Here is a 19,698-nt window from a genome sequence, read left to right as displayed (position 1 = left end):
GTCCCTCAGTCCAAGAAGTATCTTCTCCATCACACACTCATTAACTCCCAGCCAATTCCCAGACCACCCGCATCATCGTGATCAATTAGCAATTCTATAAGACCACAAGACTATAAGACATAGGAGCAGAATTAGGCCATCTGGCCCATCGAGTCTGCTCCGCCATTCAATCATGGCAATTCCTTTTTTTCTATCACCCCCTCAACCCCAGATCCCGGCCTTCTCCACATAACTTTTGATGCCATGTCCAATCAAGAACCTGTCAATCTCTGCCTTAAACACACCCAACCACCTGGCCTCCACAGCTGATGTGGCAACAAATTCTCCAAATTCAGCACCCTCTGGCTGAAGAAATTTCTCTGCATCTGTTTTGAAAGTGCACCCCTCTATCCTGAGGCTGTGCCCTCTTGTCCTAGACTCTCCCACTATGGGAAACATCCTTTCCACATCTGCTCTGTCTAGGCCTTTCAACATTAGAAAGGGTTCAATGAGATCGCCTCCTCATCCTTATGAATTCCAGCGAGTAGACCCAGAACCATCAAACGCTCCTCATATAACCCTTTCACTCCAGGAATCATCCTTGTGAACCTCCTCTCAATCCTCTCCAATGTCAGCACATACTTTCTAAGATGAGGGGCCCAAAACTCTTCACAATACTCACCAGTACCTTATAAAGCCTCAGCTCACATCCTTGCTCTTGTATTCTCGACCTCTTGAAATCAATGCTAACATTGCATTTGCCTTCCTCACCACCGACTCAACCTGCAAGTTAACCTTTAGGATGTTCTGCACAAGTACTCCCAGATCCGTTTGCACCTTAGATTTTTGGATTTTCTCCCCATTTAGAAAATAGTCTGCACGTTTATTTCTACTGCCAAAGTGCATGACCATGCATTTCCAACATTGTATTTCATTTGCCGCTTTCTTGCCCATACTCTTAATCTGTCCAAGTCCTCATGCATCCTACCTGTTCAGCCAGAGTCTCTGTGATTGGCGTGAAACCCGTCTATGCCGTTAGGGAGAAGGCGCGACTACACCTAGGCAGCAGCAGAGATCAGGGTCGAATCCAGGTCACTGAATCTATGAAAAAGTAGCACTACCTGCTGCGATACGGTGCTGCCATCAGCAGAGGAAACGAAAACTAAACAAGATCAGAAATTGCGCACAGGCAGGCCTCACCCGAACTCCGGAAATCTTCCGTATCTGTTGCTGCTCCATTTCCAGAAAGTCTGATTTCCTTTTTGTGAGGGTTTCTATAGAAGATTTAACTTGGTCCTGAGAACCAGAGAGGAAAGGAATTAGACAATGCAGTCACAATAAGATAAACAGCTGATTGAAATCGGTTAATATTTACCTTGCAGGTTTCAACAGCTTCTCTAATCGACAGGAAGCGGTGCTCTCTGTGTTCCTGCGCAACTGCACAAATCACGCAGATCAGTTTCTTGTCCGTTTCACAAAACAGCTTCATTTCTTCTTCATGTTCCTCGCAGTGAAGTTTACTTTCATTCTCTCTCGGCTTCAGGTGCAGTTTTCGAGCTTTCTCAGCCAGTCTTGCTAAAAGTCGACTGGACCGGAGGGTCCGGTCTGCAAACTGCACTTTGCATTCCGGACAGGAGTTTCTCTCCTCCCTTTCCCAAAAGCGTGTGATACAGGAGCGGCAGAAGTTGTGTCCACACTCCAGTGTAACCGGATCGGTGAAGAAATCCAGGCAGACGTGGCAAATTACCTCCTCGGTTAAACACTCGTCCAGCCTCGAAGCCATGTTAATTCCCAGCACTTCCTGGTTCAAAATGTTTTTACACTCAACTGCTGAACCTCTGTAGTACCGTGATTGTCCACTAGATGCGCTGCAGTCTCAAGAAATGAAAGTTATGTTGCCGCAAATATTCAATGGCACAGAGCTATCAAAAGCTCCTTATATGACAAGCCTTTCGTTCTCGGAATCATCCCCGAGAACCTCCTCTGAACCCTTCAGCACATCTTTTCGCAAATAAGGAGCCCAAAGGTGTTCAAAATACTCAATTTGAGGCCTCACCAGCGCCTTAGCATCACATAAAGCCTCTTATATTCCAGACTTCTTGAAATGAATGCTAGTTGCATTTGCCTTCTTCAACGCCGACTCTACTTGCAAGTTAACCTTTAGGGTGTGCTGTACAAGGACTCCCAAGTCCTTTTACATCTCAGATTTTCCAATTTTCTCCACGTTTAGAATCAGGAAACAGGCAGCGTCAAAAACCAGAACAATCAAGATAAACAAGCAAAATCAGGGTCAACAAGCGGCAGGGTCAATAATCAGAAAGACAGAGTTTAGGAAAAGCTAAATGTTGGAAAGGCTCAGGAGAACTTACTGGCACAATCTGGCAAAACACGGGTGCATTAAAAAGGAGTAAAATACACTGAGCAACAAACAGAAAGGCAGATGATAGGTAGAGCACAATGAGACACAGGTGGCAGCAATACAGGTAATAATGGGAAACAGGTGAGGGGCAGAGTAATCAGTGATACAGGGGCTGTAGTAGAGCAGGGACGGGGACAGGGGCACATGGGGCATGAAAACAATCAAGAGCCCATGGCAATACAAAAACACAGAATGACAGCTAAAGGAAACACTCAAAAATACTTTGTTCAACTGGAGGTATTGACAGTTGGAGACAGGGTTAGTAAGTTTATGGGTGACACTAAAATTGGTGGTATAGAGGTTGGCCATGGCGGATTTTAATTCTGTAAGAAAGCGTTGAACTTGAATGGGTCAAGGACAGTGAAAGCAGACAGATCTATTCTTTTTATTCCTGTCACGTGCTTGGAGATGGAGGCTGCCATTTTGTGGAACTGTTTTATGTCCTCAATTTTGTGTGTTAGCTGCTTGACTTGATCAGTGTTTTATAGAAGTTACAATGATGCTTCACGTAATCTGCTGGACCAGAGATCATTTCCGAATAAGAAGTCATTTGTGAGACGTTCTTTGGTTGGTTATAACATGAAGGTTTTTGACTGTTGGAGTCAGAAGCTGTTTTGCATGAATCAAACTCGTTGCTCATTGAGCACATAAGGTCATGAATTACCGATTGTCACTGGCTGGGAAGAGGCCATTAATGGATGCTGGCCTGGACCAAAGCCAACAAAAAAGTGTTAATGACACTGGAGTGCTACGTTTGAATTGATGAGAAATGAATATAAATGCGGTCACAGCGATAACTCAGGAGAATCACCATCACGAGGAAGAACCCCCATGCCAGGGGCTGGGAGAAGGAAGGATCGATCGTCTGGCCAATGGAGATCCCCTGTTATGGTGTTATAAATTGGGCAAGTTGTACAGAGGGAAGAGTAGAATATATGGTTTAAGTTGTTGGCCTGGAGTCAACATAGTTACATTGTTGTTTGTTCAGAGACAATAAAGTGTGAGCTTTGATTAATTACGAATTGTGCAGTGAATTTTCTAATCCACAAACTTCTGTAGTTCCGTTGATGGATACTCAACAGTACAGTGGACAGAGATGAGGTGATCTTCGATGACAATGGTACCTTGATCAACTGAGCCAGTGGAACTAAGGAATGGCAGATTGAGTTAAATTTAGAGGAATGTGAGGTGTTATGATTTGGGACAAAAGCCAGGGCAGGACCTACACAGTAACTGGTGGGCCCCTGGAGAGTGTTACGTTACAGAATGGGGGGGGGGGGAATGGTTGGGTTCCCACCTTCACCGATCAGAATGCTGAGTAGGAGCTGGTATGTCATGTTACATGTGTACAAGACGTTGGTGGGAGCACATTTGGAGCATAGCTTACAGTTCTGGTTACCTTGCAACAGGAAAGATGTTATTAAGATGGAGAGGTGCAAGACAGATGTACAATGGTGTTACTGGGGAGGAATTAATCAACAACAGTTATTAAAGTTTTAAGAGTTCCGTGTGTTTTTCCTCGAGCAGCTCGCTCTTTGTAATGCAGTTTCCTGGTGCTTTCTGTTTAAGTTTGTTAGGTTTATTTTGATAGGCACAGGGATTCTGTTAGTTTTATTGTTAAGCAGATGCCTGACTAGCTCCAATCGGAGGGTCCTCAATTTCAGAATTATCCGTCTCACTGTGTCACTTGGTCGAGCTACCTCTGTAAAAGCTCTTGTTTCTGTCTCTACATGGAAGTTTTTGTCTCCGATCTTGGCAGTGCACACCATCGCACTGGTCTATCAGCATCAGTGAAGGACGTCTTGGACAAGTCCCTCATCCGGGACTCCCAGCGGACACAGGTCTGTGGCACCTCAGGGGCTGTGCCTAGAGAGGAGGGGGGTGGGGGCTGCCACAAGCACGGATTCGGCAGCGCAGCAGATTCGGCAATTGAGCTTGTGAATATGCATGTGTCAGCTAATTATTATTTCATTGTGATAGTATTTAACTCCATTCATTCCGTCACAGTGCTTCTGGAGGCTTGGACACATCACAGCAACGCTTCGCTTTACTGCCTGTTTGCATTCAGCCTTGCCTGAGAAATTGGACTGTCAAAGTCAATTGACTCAGAAGACTAGTGGTATTTGTTTAATATTTAGTTGTTCTTTTCACCTGCAGTGCAGGCTTCGATTTCCACTTGAGAGTTTTACCAAACAGACTTGTTTGGCCTGCTGGCTGGTGGCGTAGTAGTGTCAGTGCTGGACTTTGGAGTGAAGGCTCCCGAGTTCGAATCCAGCCGGCTCCCTTACCCGCTTTCCATCCGTGCTGGGTTGAGCGTGAAGCTAGCAACTCGGCTTCATAAAAATAAGAAAGCCTGCTAAAAAAACCGCCGTCATGGTGGCATCCCAATGACTCCACTTAAGGGCTTTGTTCTTTTTCCCTCTTGTTTGGGCAACGTTTATTGCTTTCTTTTCTCTTTAACAGTGTTCACATTAAAGTCTGATCTATCTCACTCCACACTTGCGCCATTTCCGAACCAGGTGACAATAAAGGGCTGCATTATTCTATGTTCAGTTTTCTAAATATCTCAGTTGGGCCTCTAAAAATTTCTTCCCACAAAGTCCCAGGATGGAGTTCCTTAAGGTTATCATGGCCATGGAGGTAGTGAGCAGAAGCTCCATCTAAAAATGTTCTCAAAGGGCTTCTGACAATATAATATAGTTGGGATCACAGAGACATGGCTCCAGGGTGACCATGGATGGGAGCTCAACATTCAGGGATATTCAATATTCAGGAGGGATAGACATGAAAGAAAAGGAGGTGGGGTAACATTGCTGGTTAGAGAGGAGATTAACACAATAGAAAGGAAGGGCATTAGCCAGGAGGATGTGGAATCGATATGGGTAGAGCTGCATAACACTAAGGGGCAGAAAACGCTGGTGGGAGTTGTGTACAGGCCACCTAACAGTAGTAGTGAGGTTGGGGATGGTATTAAACAGGAAATTAGAAATGTGTGCAATAAAGGAATAGCAGTTATAATGGGTGACTTCAATCTACATATAGATTGGGTGAACCAAATTGGTAAAGGTGCTGAGGAAGAGGATTTCTTGGAATGTATGCGGGATGGTTTTCTGAACCAACATATCGAGGAACCAACTAGAGAGCAGGCCATTCTAGACTGGGTATTGAGCAATGAGGAAGGGTTAATTAGCAATCTTGTCGTGAGAGACCCCTTGGGTAAGAGTGACCATAATATGGTGGAATTCTTCATTAAGATGGAGAGTGACATAGTTAATTCAGAAACAAAGGTTCTGAACTTAAAGAAGGGTAACTTTGAAGGTATGAGACGTGAATTAGCTAAAATAGACGGGCAAATGACACTCAAAGGGTTGACGGTGGATATGCAATGGCAAGCATTTAAAGATCGCATGGATGAACTACAACAATTGTTCATCCCAGTTTGGCAAAAGAATAAATCAAGGAAGGTAGTGCACCTGTGGCTGACAAGGGAAATTAGGGATAGTATCAATTCCAAAGAAGAAGCATACAAATTAGCCAGAAAAAGTGACTCACCTGAGGACTGGGAGAAATTCAGAGTCCAGCAGAGGAAGACAAAGGGCTTAATTAGGAAAGGGAAAAGAGATTATGAGAGAAAACTGGCAGGGAACATAAAAACTGATTGTAAAAGCTTTTGTAGATATGTGAAAAGAAAAAGATTGGTTAAGACAAACGTAGGTTCCCTACAGACAGAAACAGGTGAATTGATTATGGGGAACAAGGACATGGCAGACAAATTGAATAACTACTTTGGTTCTGTCTTCACTAAGGAGGACATAAATAATCTTTTGGAAATAGCAGGGGATGGAGTGTCCAGTGAGATGGAGGAACTGAGGGAAATACATGTTAGTAGGGAAGTGGTGTTAGATAAATTGAAGGGATTAAAGGCAGAAAAATCCCCAGGGCCAGATGGTCTGCATTCTAGAGTGCTTATGGAAGTAGCCTAAGAAATAGTGGATGCATTAGTGATAAGTTTTCAAAACTCTTTAGATTCTGGACTAGTTCCTGAGGATTGGAGTGGCTTTTTAAAAAAGGAGGGAGAGAGAAACCGGGGAATTATAGACCGGTTAGCCTGACATTGGTGGTGGGGAAAATGCTAGAGTCAGTTATCAAAGATGTGATAACAGCACATTTCGAAAGCGGTGAAATCATCAAACAAAATCAGCATGGATTTGTGAAAGGAAAATCATGTCTGACGAATCTCATAGAATTTTTTGAGGATGTAACTAGTAGAGTGGATAGGGGAGAACCAGTGGATGTGGTATATTTGGATTTTCAAAAGGCTTTTGACAAGGTCCCACACAGGAGATTAGTGTGCAAACTTAAAACACACGGTATTGGGGGTAAGGTATTGATGTGGATAGAGAATTGGTTGGCAGACAGGAAGCAAAGAGTGGGAATAAACGGGACCTTTTCAGAATGGCAGGCAGTGACTAGTGGGGTACCCGCAAGGCTCAGTGCTGGGAGCCCAGTTGTTTACAATATATATTAATGACTTAGATGAGGGAATTAAATGCAGCATCTCCAAGTTTGCGATGACACGAAGCTGGGCGGCAATGATAGCTGTGAGGAGGATGCAGGGTGACTTGGGTAGGTTAGGTGAGTGGGCAAATTCATGGCAGATGCAATTTAATGTGGATAAATGTGAGGTTATCCACTTTGGTGGCAAAACAGGAAAACAGATTATTATCTGAATGGTGGCCGATTAGGAAAAGGGGAGGTGCAACGAGACCTGGGTGTCATTATACACCAGTCATTGAAAGTGGGCATGCAGGTACAGCAGGCGGTGAAAAAGGCAAATGGTATGCTGGCATTTATAGTGAGAGGATTCGAGTACAGGAGCAGGGAGGTACTACTGCAGTTGTACAAGGCCTTGGTGAGACCACACCTGGAGTATTGTGTGCAGTTTTGGTCCCCTAATCTGAGGAAAGACATCCTTGCCATAGAGGGAGTACAAAGAAGGTTCACCAGATTGATTCCGGGATGGCAGGACTTTCATATGATGAAAGACTGGATCAACTAGTCTTATACTCGTTGGAATTTAGAAGATTGAGGGGGGACCTTATTGAAATGTATAAAATCCTAAAGGGATTGGACAGGCTAGATGCGGGAAGATTGTTCCCGATGTTGGGGAGGTCCAGAACAAGGGGTCACAGTTTGAGGATAAAGGGGAAGCCTTTTAGGACCGAGATGAGGAAAAACTTCTTCACACAGAGAGTGGTGAATCTGTGGAATTCTCTGCCACAGGAAACAGTTGAGGCCAGTTCATTGGCTATATTTAAGAGGGAGTTAGATATGGCCCTTGTGGCTAAAGGGATCAGGGGGTATGGGGGGGAAGGCTGGTATAGGGTTCTGAGTTGGATGATCAGCCATGGTCATACTGAATGGCGGTGCAGGCTCGAAGGGCCGAATGGCCTACTCCTGCACCTATTTTCTATGTTTCTAACCACGACAGTCGGATTAGATCGTGTCCTTTCCCTGCCACGAACACTCAGGCTGCTGGGTGTGTACGGCTGTCCTGGCACATGTAGAAATGGATGTGTCCTTCACTGAAACAGAGATGAACTGTGACTTTAATTGGTCCGAGCCCTCAGCCGAGGGTATTTCTGGTACAATGATGACGGGACTGAGAAACATAGACCCTTCATCCCCTTATCGGATGGCCAGAATGTCACTGGGGATGGGGATGTAAATTTGGAACCAACCAGTGTTTCAGAGGATGGTGTATACCTCTGTACGACAATAACCCCAGGGTGAAAAGGACTTGGTGTTACATGGAAACATAGAAAACCTCCTACAGCAGAATACAGGCCCTTCGGCCCACAAAGCTGCACCAAACATGTCCTTACTTTAGAACTACCGAGGCTTACCCACAGCCCTCTATTTTTCTAAGCTTCATGTACCCATCCAGGAGACTCTTGTCTCTGGAGAATGTAACACTTGCCTCGGGAGCTGGTAAAGCAGCACAGGAACTGATTAACATAACATCAGCACTGGAAAAGTTAGAAAATTAAACTGCATATGCTCTCGATCCAAGCCAATAAGCAACATTTAATTGTCGGCAGAATTGGTGCTAGTCCATTGCAAATCCAAAAACGCTTTGGCTTTGTTTTATCCGAGAAAGAAACCATGTGTGCCCAGATTGGACAAGAATGTTGCACGTACGTACGAGATGAATCAGGACAACAGAATTTACTTCACAGATCACATCCTAGAGGTCACCAGGAAGATTAAGGGAATAAGAAACCAATTCCACAATGATAATCCCACAGGAAGCATGTGGCCATTTTCTTTCCCTCCCTCTCCATCTTCCCCTCCCCAGCTCCCTCCCTTTATTCCAGTCTCCACTTTCCTCTCCGACCAGATTCCATCATCTTTGTCTCCACCACCTCTCCCCTCCCAGCTTCTGACACATTTCCACACTCCACCCCTCCCTCATCCGGATCAGCTGTCAGCTTTTACTCCCCCTTCCTTCCACCTTTCTGTACCGATTCTTTGACACTTTGCGTGTTGCCGCCGGTCCCTGTCCCGTCCCCGAAGATTCACCTCTTCCAGTCAGCACCACCACCACTTGTCCCAGTTACCCTCTCAGTCCCGGTGGATTTTAAAATGAATGGATCGATAATTCTCACATCGTGTTTATATATCACTCTCCGCACATTTATATTTACACTGACTTACTCCTGACGCCGGTCCTGGACCCGACCCGTTTACAGACCCGGGGCTAAACCGGGGCAGATTCTCAGCCAGTGGTTTTCACGCCAAGTCTCCAAGAAAGGATAAAGTTTCCCCGTGAATTTATTCCCAGAGTAAGTGTGGAGATGGAACTTGGTCTCCGCGTTGTAAAATGAAACTGTCCCGGACTCGTAACTGAGATAAACTCCCACCCTCCCGGGGATGGGACCGGCAGGGAGACGGGATCCAAGAGAGGTGTGAACCCACATCCAGTTATCATCCCGCTCGATGATCCAGAAGCCAGTCCCTGGACTCAGTCTGACCCATCTCTTCCTCTGCACAGACTCTGCGGCGACTCCCAGACTCCAATACCGATTCCCCGTCACCTCCACCTCCCAGTAATGTCTCCCCGATGTGAACCCCTCCGATCCCAGCACACAAGCCCGGTCTGTGAACCTCTTCCCGGTGTCCGGGAGATTCCTCCGGGTCCCGGTCAGTCTCACACTCTTCCGATCCTCAGACACCTGGAGCCGCGGACTCGCCGTTTCCACATCCAGGGTGACAGAGACTGGGGGGAGAAGCAGAGAATTAGAGAGTCCCCGGGGATCGGGGGCAGACTCGGGCAGCGCGGCCCCGGGACCGGACCGGACCGGGGAAAGAGGCTCAGGCACAGTCGGGTGGCCGACAGAAATCCTTCGCGGGATTTATCAAACCACGACAACCAGCGTCTTCCCGAGGTTTTTCCACCCGGATGGAGAGCCGAGTTTTTCCGGCCAACACACTAAAACTCTGGAGGATCTCAGCGGGTCAAGCAGCATGTGTGGAGGGAGATAGACAGCCGATGTTTGAGGCCGAAAGCCAGCAACAAGAATAGAAAGAAAGAGGACGTAGCCAGTGGAAACTGGTGTGAGGAGGGGGTGGAGCAACAACTGGATTGAGGACGGGGTGAGTGAAAACTGGAGGCATTTAAAGAGGAGGTCAGGGAGGCTGTTCGGCCGAATTCATTCATCCTGACCAACTTGCTTCAATGAGCTTGTCCCACTTGGATGTATGTATCCATTATTCCTTTAAACTTCCTCTGGCAGCCTCCTCAGCTCCAGGGAAAGTCCCAGCTTCTCCTTGTAAACCAAACCCTCCAGTCCTGGTAATGTCCCTGTAAATCTGTTTTATTCCTTCTCAGTTTCATGACAGCCTTCCTTTTGGAAGGTAACCAGAACTGTACATCTCAGAAATTACCTAGGCTTTCCCCGTTTACCTAGAATTTCCCTGTTCTCTTTTTCAATTAAATTTTTAATTACTGAATTCTTTTTGATTGTTTTTTGCAGGTATGGTACTCTGGATTATTACTAATACGCTTTGGTACTGGTTCTTTTTTTCTTTATGTACAATTTTAATTCGCAGTGCATAAGTTCTCTTTTTTTAATGAACTGTTAATTAAATGGAGGTTATGAAGATATTCAGAAACTGAAAGTTAGGTTTAGGGGTAGTTTTTTTCTGAAGAGCTTCCTGCTGTTCTTTGGTAGATTTCTTGCTTTGGGATTAGAGGGAGGGAGGAGGATTCCCTAGTGCCAACACTATTTATACAACCCTTAGTTATTCTTTGTTACTCGGGACTTTTATTTTGTCCTGATTATCTTGTCTTATACTTTTGCCCCAGAGCTGTTATTTGAATGTTTGTTCCTATTTATGCCTACTACCCTTGATGTTGTTTTAAATGACAGTGGTTAGCCCGTTGAATTTTATAAGCTGGAATGTTAAGGGATTGAACCATCCTGTAAAAAGAAGGAAGGTGTTTTCACATCTTAAGCAGCTCAAAGCTGACATTGCTTTTTTGCAAGAAACACATATTCGTAGTTTTGATAACTATCGCCTTATGTCTAGCTGGGTGGGATAGCACTTCCATTCTGCTTTTCTGGCTAAAGCCAGGGGGGATTTCAATCCTTATTAATCAGAATGTTCCCTTTGAGCTTCACACCAAAGTATCGGATACAAATGGTCATTTTATTATTGTCTCTGGGAAACTGGCTAACCTCTGTGCTCCCAACTCAAATGATGTGGACTTTTTTGATCGTTTTTTTCCTCTTTATTGCCTGATGTGAGTTTATATTCCTTTATATTGGGTGGTGATTTTAACTGTTGGTTTGATTCAGTATTGGATCGATCCTCCTCTGTTCCGAGACTCACAGGTAAATCTGCTTTAGTCAAATTAAAGCAACAGACCAAATATATGCCCAGACCAAAAATCCCGAACTGTATAAGAAGTGAGAAGAACTTCAAAGTAAGTTTGACCTCATTTCCACTCAGCCAGTTGAGTGCCAACTTCTTGAAAGTGTTACGAGAATACACATAAAAATTAAGATGTTTGCTGGCCTGGGCTAGCATCAGTGGCATCAGCAGTTGGTCTGCCACCTGCCCTCAGGGGAAGGAGAGATAAGGAACAATGGAGCAGCGTCTGGAGATGTGTAATGAAGGGATGTGGGAGGGAGAGCTGTCTGGAGCGGCTCCCCCCTTTGAACCCTGAACTGTTTGAAGTGATGGACAGGCGATACCCCAGCAGGGGGATAAAAAGGGACAGGTTCGCTAAGACAGACACACACGCCACCCGAGGTAACGAGACCCTGGAAGCGGTACGCTTCTCACGAGTGGGTGAGAAGTGCCAGACAACGACCAGGGTGGAAAGGTACGATCAGCGGGAACCCGGTGTGTGTCCGCCCTTGCCTGGGTGCCGGGTTCACTGCAGAGGATCGACCGCATCTGGAGGAGGGGTCACAGTCGGTGACCTCAGGTGACATCACCAAGGACCCGCCCAAATGCTGTTTGTGAGCCATCCCGCTGGTCTGTGAGTGAAGCTGTGCTGAATGATCAGTTGTTCCTATTCTGTCTCTCTTCCCCCACCTTGTCCATCGCCATGGAAACGATTACTGCAAACTGAACTACAAACTGGACTGAACTTTGAGTCATTTTGAAATTGGTCATTTACCCCTAGACAACGATAGAGCTTGATTGATGCTGTTATCTTAATTCTGTGCACATTTATAGATATGTAAAAAGGAAAAGACTGATAAAGACAAATGTAGGTCCCCTGCAAACAGAAACAGGTGAATTGATTATGGGGAGCAAGGACATGGCAGACCAATTGAATAATTACTTTGGTTCTGTCTTCACTAAGGAGGACATAAATAATCTTCCAGAAATAGTAAGGGACAGAGGGTCCAGTGAGATGGAGGAACTGAGCGAAATACATGTTAGTAGGGAAGTGGTGTTAGGTAAATTGAAGGGATTGAAGGCAGATAAATCCCCAGGGCCAGATGGTCTGCATCCCAGAGTGCTTAAGGAAGTGGCCCAAGAAATAGTGGATGCATTAGTGATAATTTTTCAAAACTCGTTAGATTCTGGACTAGTTCCTGAGGATTGGAGGGTGGCTAATGTAACCCCACTTTTTAAAAAAGGAGGGAGAGAGAAACCGGGGAATTATAGGCCGGTTAGCCTAACGTCGGTGGTGGGGAAACTGCTGGAGTCAGTTATCAAGGATGTGATAACAGCACATTTGGAAAGCGGTGAAATGATCGGACAAAGTCAGCATGGATTTGTGAAAGGAAAATCATGTCTGACGAATCTCATAGAATTTTTTGAGGATGTAACTAGTAGAGTGGATAGGGGAGAACCAGTGGATGTGGTATATTTGGATTTTCAAAAGGCTTTTGACAAGGTCCCACATAGGAGATTAGTGTGCAAACTTAAAGCACACGGTATTGGGGGTAAGGTATTGGTGTGGGTGGAGAATTGGTTAGCAGACAGGAAGCAAAGAGTGGGAATAAACGGGACCTTTTCAGAATGGCAGGCGGTGACTAGTGGGGTACCGCAAGGCTCAGTGCTGGGACCCCAGTTGTTTACAATATATATTAATGACTTGGATGAGGGAATTAAATGCAGCATCTCCAAGTTTGCGGATGACACGAAGCTGGGTGGCAGTGTTAGCAGTGAGGAGGATGCTAAGAGGATGCAGGGTGACTTGGATAGGTTGGGTGAGTGGGCAAACTCATGGCAGATGCAATTTAATGTGGATAAATGTGAAGTTATCCACTTTGGTGGCAAAAATAGGAAAACAGATTATTATCTGAATGGTGGCCGATTAGGAAAAGGGGAGGTGCAACGAGACCTGGGTGTCATTATACACCAGTCATTGAAAGTGGGCATGCAGGTACAGCAGGCGGTGAAAAAGGCGAACGGTATGCTGGCATTTATAGCGAGAGGATTCGAGTACAGGAGCAGGGAGGTACTACTGCAGTTGTACAAGGCCTTGGTGAGACCACACCTGGAGTATTGTGTGCAGTTTTGGTCCCCTAATCTGAGGAAAGACATCTTTGCCATAGAGGGAGTACAAAGAAGGTTCACCAGATTGATTCCTGGGATGGCAGGTCTTTCATATGAAGAAAGACTGGATGAACTGGGCTTGTACTCGTTGGAATTTAGAAGATTGAGGGGGGATCTGATTGAAACGTATAAGATCCTAAAGGGATTGGACAGGCTAGATGCAGGAAGATTGTTCCCGATGTTGGGGAGGTCTAGAACGAGGGGTCACAGTTTGAGGATAGAGGGGAAGCCTTTTAGGACCGAGGTTAGGAAAAACTTCTTCACACAGAGAGTGGTGAATCTGTGGAATTCTCTGCCACAGCAAACTGTTGAGGCCAGTTCATTAGCTATGTTTAAAAGGAAGTTAGATATGGCCCTTGTGGCTACAGGGGTCAGGGGGTATGGAGGGAAGGCTGGGTTCTGAGTTGGATGATCAGCCATGATCATAATAAATGGCGGTGCAGGCTCGAAGGGCCGAATGGCCTACTCCTGCACCTATTTTCTATGTTTCTATGTTTCTATGTGTGGTTATCATTGTTGAATTGTTGCATTTATTATCCTTTCGATTACTGTGTTGCTTGTTTCTTTAATAAAACTTTCTTAGTTCTAGTACTCCAGACTCCAACTGAGTGATCCATTTCTGCTGGTTTGGCAACCCAGTTACGGGGTACGTAACATAAGTAAGAGTCGATTTTATATTCATCGTGGTATGTCCGGTAAATTTTTAGTTGACCAACTAAGACGCTCTAAAGCTAAACAACAAATTATAAATTTTGAATGGGAAATGGGAACATTACTTCGAATCCTTCTGATATTAATGATACATTTAAGAACTATTATTCTCGATTTTATACCTCTGAATCTTTAGTATCTCTGTTGAGCATTTTTTAAACAGTTTAAATATTCCTTCGCTCTCCTCTGACTTTAAAGCAAAACTTAATGAGCCATTATCACTAGAGGAAATATCATTTGCCATCTTTGCATTGCAGTCGGGTAAATCTCCTGGACCTGATGGCTTTTCTGTAGAATTTTATAGATCATTTTCTTCACTGCTTTTGTCTCAATTATTTTTAGTCCTATCTGATTCGTTTAAACACGGCAAATTGCCAGCATCATTTAACGAGGCATGTATCATTCTTTTAGCCAAAAAAGGTAAAGATCCAACAGACTGTTTTTCGTATAGGCCGATTTCTTTGTTAAATGTCGATGTTAAAATTTTGGCTAAAGTTTTGGCTCGTAGATTAGAGAACATTGTACCTTCTATTATTTCTGAAGATCAAACTGGTTTTATTAAAAATCACCTTCCCTTTTTTAATATACAGCTCTTATTTAATATCTTATATTCACGCTCAATTTGGACTCCTGAATGTGTTATTTCTCTTGATGTGGAGAAAGGTTTCGATCATGTGGAATGGAATTACCTTTTTGCGGTTTTAGAAAAATTTGATTTTGGACAAAGTTTTATTACATGGATTAAATTGTTATATTCATGTCCTACCGCTTCTGTTTTGACCAACTCTCAGCAATCCCAGTCTTTCAGCCTTAAACGTGGCACCCATCAAAGATGCCCTCTAAGTCCCTGACTTTTTGATTTGGCTATAGAACCACTGGCGATTGTGTTTCGTAGCTGTGCTGAATTGATGGGGATTTGGAGTGGAGGTGTTGAGCATAAAGTTTCTCTTTATGCTGATGATCTTTAACTTTTTATATCAAACCCGACTACCTCCTTACCCCCAATGTTTTCACTCCTTAATAAATTTAGTCAGCTTTCTGGTTATAAACTTAACTTACACAAGAACAAACTCTTCCCAATCTATAGAGAAGTACTAGCATTAATATTCCATGACCTCCCTTTTAAAGTAGTTAACAACCAATTCACTTACCTTGGTATTACAGTAACAAGAAACTTTAAGAATCTTTTTCGAGAAAATTTTACCAATGTTCTAAACTCTACAAAACAGAATCTGACACAGTGGTCACCCTTGTCCATGTCTCTTGTAGGTCGAATTAATGTTATTAAAATGTATATCCTTCCTAATTTTTTGTATTTATTTCGGTCTTTACCAAATTTTATTTCTAAAGCTCCTTTTGATGTGTTAGATTGTATTATTTCGTCCTATTTATGGAAGGGTAAACACTCTAGACTCAATAAGGCTCACCTTCAAAAATCTAAAAAGGAAGGTGGTATGGCCTTGCATAATTTTTGTTTATATTATTGGGCAGCCAATATTCCTTGTATTATTTTTTGGTCTTTCTTCCATAATCAGTCTGACTGCCCAAAATGGGTGGCAATGGAGCTGAATTCTAGTAAGGATCTTTCCATTTCTGCACTTCTCGGATCTGCACTTCCCTGTCATTTGCCCAGACTAATTGTAAATCCTCTTATTAGCCATACTGTACTCTGAGAATATGGGCTCAGTTCAGAAAATATAACGACCTTCATGGTTTCTCTCTCTCCAGCCCTATTTTATACAATCATCTTTTCCTACTTTCTATGCGGGATTCAACATTTTATGATTGGTATAGAAAGGGTATTAGGCGCTTTGAAGATCTTTTCATAGGTAATCGTTTTGCAACTTTCCAACAACTGTCTGTAAAGTTCAACCTACGTAATACTCATTTCTTTAGATATCTTCCAATTAGACATTTCGTTAACCCTTTAATATCAAACTTTCCTGAGAAACCTGAGAAAAACGTTCTGGACCTGTTTCTTTGTATCAATTCGTTGGGTAAAGGTTTAATATCTGTTATTCGGGATAAGTTAGTGATCTTGAGGCGTGCCCCCTTCGATAAAATCAGAACTGCCTGGGAGCATGATTTAAATATCTCCTTATCTGATGCGGTTTGGGATTCAATTCTGAAGTCAGTTAACTCAACCTCTTCATGTGCTCGCTACTGCCTTTTGCAGTTTAAGGCTGTACACAGGACTTATATGTCTAAAACTAAATTATCGCAGTTTTACCCTGACACTAGTCCCGTTTGTGATAAGTGTAAAGGGGGTGAGGCTTCTCTTATGCATATGTTCTGGGCCTGTCCTTGTCTAGAGAAATTCAGGAGAGAAGTTTTTTAAACTCTCTCTCATATTCTTAATTGGCACTTAGAACCTAACCCTCTGATTGCTCTTTTTGGCACTTTGGGTGAAGTAGACATGCACTCAGGTCAGACTAAACGTCGAACATTTTCCTTAGCCTCTCTCTTGGTGAGATGGTTAATTCCTCTTTGGTGGAAAGATGCTGCCCCACCCACTCATGCTCAATGGCTGAGTGATATTATGTCCTGCTTAGACCTTGAAAAGATTCATTATTCACTTCTTAATTCGGACATAAAGTTTCATAAGGTGTGGGGATATTTTCTTGAATACTTTCATAACTCCTCTTTAGATTAGGTTTATCCCTTTTTCTTGTACTGCACTCCCTTACTTTCTCCTTTTTTTTTCCTGTATGTTTTACAGTTTTTTGTTTTACATTATAGTTTTGGTAGTCAGCATTATATTTTCCTTTTTTAATATATATTTACAGCTCTGTGGGGTCAAGTGCTCCGATAATTTTTTTCTTTTATACACTGAAATGGTTGGCCTGGGTTTTTTTTCTAGTGGGACGTTGGGGAGGATACTAATCTTACAAGATTTTATTTTGGGTGCTTTTTCTTTGTTGTTATGAATTATACATTGGACATGTTTTGCACTGTATAAATCTCCATTTTGTTGATGTTTTTTTTCTGTAGCTATATTGTAGAAATGCATAAAAAATTAATTAAAAAAAGAAGACATTACCTTGGCTTACCCATAGCCCTCTATTTTTCTAAGCTCCATGTACCTATCCAGGGGTCTCTTAAAAGACCCTGTCATTTCCGCCTCCACCACCGCCGCTGGCAGCCCATTCCACGCACTCACCACTCTCTGCACAAAGAACTTACCCCTGAGATTGCCTCTGTACCTATTTCCAAGCACCTTAAAACATTGCCCCATTTCAGCCCTGGGAAAAAGCAGCTGATCAATACCTTTAATTATCTTGTACACCTCTATCAGGTCACCTCTCATCCTCCGAGTTCACTCAACCTATTCTCATAAGGAGTCCAGGCAACATCCTTGTAAATCTCCTCTGCACCGCTCCTATGGTTTCCACATCCTCCCTGTAGTGAGGCGACCAGAATTGAGCACAGTACTCCAACTGGGGTCTGACCAGGGTCCTATATAGCTGCAATATTACCTCTCGGCTCATAAACTCAGTCCCACGGTTGATGAAGACCAATGCACTGTCTGCCTGCTTGACCACAGAGTCAACCTGCATAGGAACTTTTAGTGTCATATGGAGTTGGACCCCAAGATCCCTCTGATCCTCCACACTGCCAAGAGTCTTACCATTAATGTTATATTCTGCCATCATACTTGACCTATCAAAATGAACCACCTTAGATCCCAAGCCTCCTTACTTTCTCAGTAAGCCTTGCATAGGGTACCTTATCAAATGCCTTGCTAAAATCCATTTCCACAGGATCTACTGCTCTACCTTCATCAATGTGTTTAGACACATCCTCAAGCTTAGTCAGGTTCATAAGGCATGACCTGTCTTTGTCAAAGCCATGCTGGCTATTCCTAATCATATTATGCCTCTTCAAATGTTCATAAATCCTGCCTCTCAGCATCTTTTCCTTCAACTTACCAACCACTGAAGTAAGACTCACTGGTCTATAATTTCCTGGGCTATCTCTACTCTCTTTCTTGAATAAGGGAATAACATCCGCAACCCCCCAATCTCTCCTGGGGATTTATCTACCTTTGTGCATTTTAGGACCTGCAGCACATTTGCTTCTGTAATGTGGTAGAAAATGAGGTCGAACATCTTCTGTAACACGGGAGAATTGAAGGCCCTGTGAAACTGGCACAGAAGAGGAGTTGAGGCCCGGGGCAGAGAAAAGAATGATGACAGGGAAGGTTTAGAAGGATACGGGCCAAATGCAGGTAAATGGGCCAAGGGGTGATCTGACAGAAATATACAAGGTTATGAGACTGTAGATTGAGCAGATGGTTGAAATCTTCTTCCCACAGGAGGGGGATCAAATCCAAGAGGTCACATGTCTGAGGTGAGAGGAAGGAGTTTGAAGATACATTTATTTGAACTGTGAGTGGTTGATGTTGGAACTTGCTGCAAGAGGAGGTGTTGGAATTAGATACAATCACTGTGTTTAAGAGACACTCAGACAGACACTTCATAGACAAGGCACAGAAGGAGACTGACCCAATGCTGGCCAATGGGGTGAGTGTAGATGGGTAAATAGGTCAGCACTGAGGTGATGGATCGAAGGGCCTGTTTCTGTGCTATATGACGATAACTCTGTGACTTCAAATGAACTGAATGACTGAGACCCCACAGCCCTCTGGTGCTGAGAATTCCAAAGACAAACATCCCTCGTATCACATCCCAGCCATTCCTGCTCTGCCGTCATCCCTGCCAGTGTTCTTTTCCAATGAGTTCTGGCCAACTCCTTTCTCCTGCCTCTGTAATTTCCTTTACTCCACTGTAATACTGATACATCTGACTTTAGCTTCTCCTTCTCAAATTTTCAGTGTGAATTCGATCAGATTATGATCACTTTCCCCTAAGGGTTCTTCTACCTTAAGCTTTCTCATCAATTCCAGTTCATTTCACCCATTCGAGAACAGCAGATCCCCTGGTGGACTCAACCACAAGCTGCTCTAAAAAGCCTTCTCTGAGGCTTTGTAGAAATTCCCTCTCTTGGAATCCCACACCAACCTGATTTTCCCAATCTACCCACATCTTGAAATCCCCCCTTGTATCATTGCCACTTTCGGCATGCACCTTCTATCTCCTGTTGTAGCTTGCAGACCACAAACTACTGTTTGGGGTTTGTATACAACTGCCATCAGGGTCTTTTTACCCTTGCCGTTCCAAAGCTCTGTCTATAATTATTCAACACCTTCCGATCTGATGTCCCCTCCTTCTATTGATTTGATTTCATATTTTATTACCAACAGAGCCACGCAGCCCCCTCTGCCTTCCTGCCTGTCCTTTTGATTCAATGTGCATCCTTGGACATTAAGGTCACAGATATAACCTTATTTCAGCCTCGATCAGTGAAGCCTACAGCATGATACTTGCCAATCTGTAACTGTGCTACAAGTTCATCTACCTTATTCTGTATACTGCGCACGTTCAAATATAACACCTTGAATCCTGTATTCAACCTTTTTGATTGTGCCCACTTTTTACATTACA

The 19,698-nt window shown here is 43.8% G+C and overlaps 2 protein-coding genes across 3 annotated transcripts in view; both read right to left on the bottom strand.

The window, feature by feature from the left end:
* The window catches only part of LOC134346439 (uncharacterized), a 72,888-nt gene extending 70,555 nt beyond the window's left edge, over positions 1-2,333 (bottom strand). Inside the window, exons 1-2 of the mRNA XM_063047808.1 lie at positions 1,355-2,333; positions 1,180-1,275 (exon numbers count right to left, since the gene is read on the bottom strand). Of these exons, the coding sequence (XP_062903878.1) occupies positions 1,180-1,275; positions 1,355-1,762 (504 nt within the window). The 5' untranslated portion in view covers positions 1,763-2,333. The remainder of the gene's footprint in view (positions 1-1,179; positions 1,276-1,354) is intronic.
* Positions 2,334-6,795: 4,462 nt separating this feature from the next.
* Positions 6,796-19,698, bottom strand: part of LOC134346578 (butyrophilin subfamily 3 member A1-like) — a 94,984-nt gene continuing 82,081 nt past the window's right edge. Inside the window, exon 8 of one of the 2 annotated variants that reach the window (XM_063048008.1) lies at positions 6,796-9,677. In XM_063048008.1, coding sequence (XP_062904078.1) covers positions 9,145-9,677 — 533 coding nt within the window. In that variant the 3' untranslated portion in view covers positions 6,796-9,144. The remainder of the gene's footprint in view (positions 9,678-19,698) is intronic. The other variant, XM_063048007.1, reaches the window with a different exon arrangement.

Source organism: Mobula hypostoma, chromosome 5 (assembly GCF_963921235.1).
Source record: "Mobula hypostoma chromosome 5, sMobHyp1.1, whole genome shotgun sequence".
NCBI classification, from domain to species: Eukaryota; Metazoa; Chordata; class Chondrichthyes; order Myliobatiformes; family Myliobatidae; genus Mobula; species Mobula hypostoma.
The sequence above is the reverse complement of the archived record's forward strand: the minus strand, read 5'-3'. Positions and strand labels throughout refer to the sequence as shown.